This window comes from Apis dorsata, unplaced genomic scaffold (assembly GCF_000469605.1).
Source record: "Apis dorsata unplaced genomic scaffold, Apis dorsata 1.3 scaffold_371, whole genome shotgun sequence".
Lineage (NCBI taxonomy): Eukaryota > Metazoa > Arthropoda > Insecta > Hymenoptera > Apidae > Apis > Apis dorsata.
In genome coordinates this window covers 157,346-161,793 of record NW_006263635.1, presented here as the reverse complement: position 1 = coordinate 161,793, position 4,448 = coordinate 157,346, and the positions used below count along the sequence as shown (strand labels likewise).

The following is a 4,448-nucleotide window of genomic DNA, read 5'->3' as shown; positions in this document are numbered from 1 at the left end:
TTTAAAAAAAAAAAAAAAAAGAAGAAATTATGGATAGAGATATGTCTGGTATTTCATTGCGATTCGTTATATTATTGTTGGTATATTGAATAGTTTGTATTATTATTAATGCGAAAATCGTTTCGTTTGCGAAAAAATTCGAGTTTTATAATTTTTTGATTTCGAAAGTACATCACATCATTGGATGAAAAATAAAGTAAAATAATCATTTTATAAGTAACGTGACGCAAATGATCGTAAAAAAATGTTTATCTTATTTTTACGTTGTACGATATATGAATTACAAATAATGATAATGAATGTGATTTAATACGTAATAGCATGTTGCATATATCGATATAAAAAAAAAAAAAAAAAATGAGTACGTTTTTTCGTGCCAGTCAATAAATCATTAACGATTATTTAATTTTTATCGTTTTGCGTCTTTATCAGATTTAATTTACCACCTGTGAGATAGAAATTGTATCTACGAAGGATTAGTTAAAAACTTAATTTTTGAGATAAAGAGTGATGAAATAGTAATTATCATCATTCATAGTTTAGTTACGGAACACAGGAAAAAAAAAAAATTTTCCAATGTTTATTAAATACATATTTATGATTTTTTTTATCATAGTAATTAACACAGTAACAAGAATTTATTATTTGTTAATAAAACAAAAAAAAATAATAATAATTTTCTATCAATATGCATGAAGAACACGATATCGAAAATATATATATTATTTAAAAATATTATTAAAAATATTCATAGTTATTTTTTTCCTCGCGCAATCGAAACGATATTTTATACTAAATGCATATAATGTATAACATTTATGAATAATTTCCATTCCAAAGATTAAATAATAAAAAAAACTCGTACAAATTTCCCCCTCATTTTCATTCATCATATTCTCAGGCTAAATTAAATAACAATTCACACAACGATATCTCTATATATATATCCATTTTAAAATAATGCATAGACAAGCCAAGAATTCAATATTTGCCGTCCGTGCAAAGTACTCGCTTCTCGAAGTGTGTTAGCAGCTTCTCAAAATCATGATTTATCGTAATTCATATCCGAACAACCTAATATTATTAAACGCCACGTTTATATCCCCCCCTCCTCTTTCGTAACATCGTTTCATCGCATCATTATTTATCATCGTATTTTTCGCGGAAACTTCCTTTCCTTCTCGCGCCCAGCCGTAGTACATCGTGCATATATACCGGTACATACATAAATCCGAAAAAAAAACAACAACGCGGATATCGAAGCGATTTTAATCTGGCGAAAATACGCAGAGACGACTTTTGTCTCCGTTCCGTTCGATTCGCTTCAATTGGATTTATTTATCTACGTCATTAAATCCTTTCGAAAATTTTCAGGCGGAAACCGGGAGGGGGAGGGTTAAGGGAGGAGAGGAGGGAGGAGAGAGAGACGGATAAGCGGTAAAAAATATGCCCCATCCGCTCGCATATTTATTTATTTATGCGATAGATCAGGTAGGTAGAAGTTGGATGGATAATCCGATTGTTAACTCGACATTTCGATAAATGATTTGTCTGCGTTTCAGTGGAGAAATATTTACCGGGGCGAAAATATGGGCCCGTAAATCTCGGCGCATATTATTGTTTCATCCGCGATAAAACAGCGGCGCTGACATAATTTCATTTGCGTAGTAAACCTTAATTACGACACGTGAAAAATAAAGCTCGCTCGCGCGCGCGCGCGCGCGCGGACGAGACCTCATCCCTTTCTACCTTCCCCCTCCCCCCTCTTCTCCGCCCATGCGATATCTCTGTCCCGTCCACGTGTCCACACGCATCTCCCTCCCTCTCCCGATCTCTCTGATGCTCGAAAATTTTAACAAAGAGCGCCACGTCGCCGCCACTTCAACGTCCATTAATAATTTAATTCGGAACGACCGACGTTATTGTTGCGCGTGATTTTTTGCGTCGCTAAGCGTGTCAACCGTTCCGTAAATTACTCGTTAAAAGCGGCGAGAAGGAAGCTAAATATAGCGTAATGGGGGGAGGGAGGACAGGGGGAGGGGAGGCAAAAAATGAAAACATACAAATGGAAAAAAAGGGAGGTAAATTGTTAAACTACCAAGTGTCCAAATGCGAATCCTTTAATTCCTCCCCAGTTCGTTTCGTAATTTGCAAAAAAAAGAAAAAAAAGGAAAAATTCCACCGTTCATTCGTTGTGGCGTTATTTCGAATAAAAAAGAAAAATAATAATAATAATAATAATAATCTCGAGAAAAGGAATGAGAGAGAGAGAGAGAGAGTAGGAGAGCGAAAATACGAGGGACGCAAAGATGAAACGCAAAAGAGCTAGAAAATAAAAAACGAAAAAAAAAAAAAAAATAGAACGAAATATTTTCTACTCACGTGTCTCTCCTCGGTCGAGCTGAGACCTGTAACGAGACAAATGCAAACAGTCGTCAGTCAAAAAAGCCGTGCGAAACGTTTCCAAACGTAGGAGGGTAGGATAGGAGAGGGGAAAAAAAAAAAAAAAAAGAAAAAAAAAATCATTTTCATGCATGACTTCGGGACAGGCGAGACGGGAGGATGTTTAGTGGGTGGATGATGGAAAGGTAGATGAACGGATGAAGAGAGAGAGAGAGAAAGAGAGAACAAAAAAGAAAGAAAAAAAAAAACTGTCGAAATTCTGGCCGCCGCGCGTCGATAAAATGTTAATAACGTGCCCATAAAAGAGAGACAGTAGGGGGTGGGAGGAAGGGGGGTAGGCTGCAACGTTCTACGTGTATGTGTGTATACGTATGTGTGTATATGCGTATAGGCGTGTGGCATAGGCGTGTGGCGTGGAAGCGCGAGCGGCGCCCGTATAAATGATCTTCATGCATATTTATGCGCTTTTCGCTCAAAACCGCCGGTGTCCGCTAACAGGGTGACGCAAACACGCTCATCCCCTCTCCTCCCTTCCCCCTCCCCCGAAAGCGGATACCCGAAAAGCGCTTTGAAAATTTCCAGTCGAGCGAGCCGAGCGGAGCCGAGCCGGGCCGAGCCGTACGCTCGCGTCACGTCGGCTACATATTCTTTTTCCTCTTTTTTTTTCTTTTTTCTTCTCTCTCCCCATCCCCCATATACTCTCCTCCCACGCTGTCCAGAGCGGCGCATCCATCCCTTTCGACGGCACATACACGTATATACAGTGAGATCGGTATATACACGCGCGCGTGCGATCGGCCGATCGACTGGCGCTCTCTCTTTTTTCCAGAGAGGGAGGAAAAGAGGGAGGGGATATCGGCAAAAGCGGGATCAAACGGATGATGGTGACAAAAAGAGAAAAAATCTATCCCCTCCCTCTCTCGCTCGTCGACGAGTCTCGACGATTTGCACAGCGTTGAACTCGAGCGAGCGTTGGCGCGAGCGCAGATGCGATTCGTTATATATATATATATATGTATGTGTGTGTGTGTATATATGTGTGTGTATTATATCGCAGCGCCACTCGAACGTGACCAAAGGCCGGAATTTCGTTAATTTCTTTTCCCGCCGCGCTGCCCGCAGAGGTGGCAATTAAAATCGTGTGAAAGGGCGGAAGGTATGCGTATAACGAGTATCCCGGGGTTTTACGATTCTCGTGGGGAGGGGGAAGGAGGAATTCGATCGTGAAAGAGGGTGGCGTGTCACCCGCCACGCGGTGGTCTTCTGCGGTTTTTTGGAATTGGGGAGGGAGGGATAATGCGTCGTGGAAGGTGGAAATTAACTGGCGTTAATTCTGGTAATTTTTGAATTGGAGACGAGGATCGATTCTCCGAGGTCGTAGATGTTTGGGATGGCTGGAATCTTGAGATTAGGGATGAGGGGGAAGAAGAAATTTCGCGTAATTTCTCGCGTAGAAGACGGGTGTTCGATTTTGGATGGAGCATTTGCGATTTTACACTGAGCGCGTTTTACGTCATAATTAACCCTTCGACTTGTTTGCACGTTGAAAGTTGGATTCGCGTATGATTCACTCGCGTGCGCGTTGCTCGCGCTCGTTGGAAATAGGCGGTTTGTTTAATGATTCCGTTTCATCGGAAGCATATTTTACGAGTAACGTACTACAGTCAAACAATATCATCATCTTTATTATCGTCTTTGTTGACTTTTCTAGTAAAATGAACGAGCCTTTGTGCAAATATCGAGTAGATCTCATCCCGGTGTCTTCATTATCCCGATTTCCGTTTCGATGAGATATTATAATAACATTTCTAAAAAATATAATCTCATTGGAAATATATAAACGAGCCTCGTTGTAACGCTCTCTAACGATCATGAGTTTCACGATAAAATTACCAAACCAGATATCATAACGAATAAAAAAAAGGAAAAAAAAAAGAAAAGAAAAGAAAAGAAAAAGAGAAAATAAAAATTGGAAATTACTTAAAAGGGTCAAAGGGTTAAAAATGAAACGATAAGATTATTAATCGTTCACGGTTAATCGAAAT

At 39.5% G+C, this 4,448-nt stretch overlaps 1 protein-coding gene across 1 annotated transcript in view; it reads right to left on the bottom strand.

The window, feature by feature from the left end:
• The window catches only part of LOC102681688 (protein groucho-like), a 63,031-nt gene that overhangs the window by 13,710 nt on the left and 44,873 nt on the right, over positions 1-4,448 (bottom strand). The window contains exon 7 of the mRNA XM_006618739.2: positions 2,383-2,408. Coding sequence (XP_006618802.1) covers positions 2,383-2,408 — 26 coding nt within the window. The remainder of the gene's footprint in view (positions 1-2,382; positions 2,409-4,448) is intronic.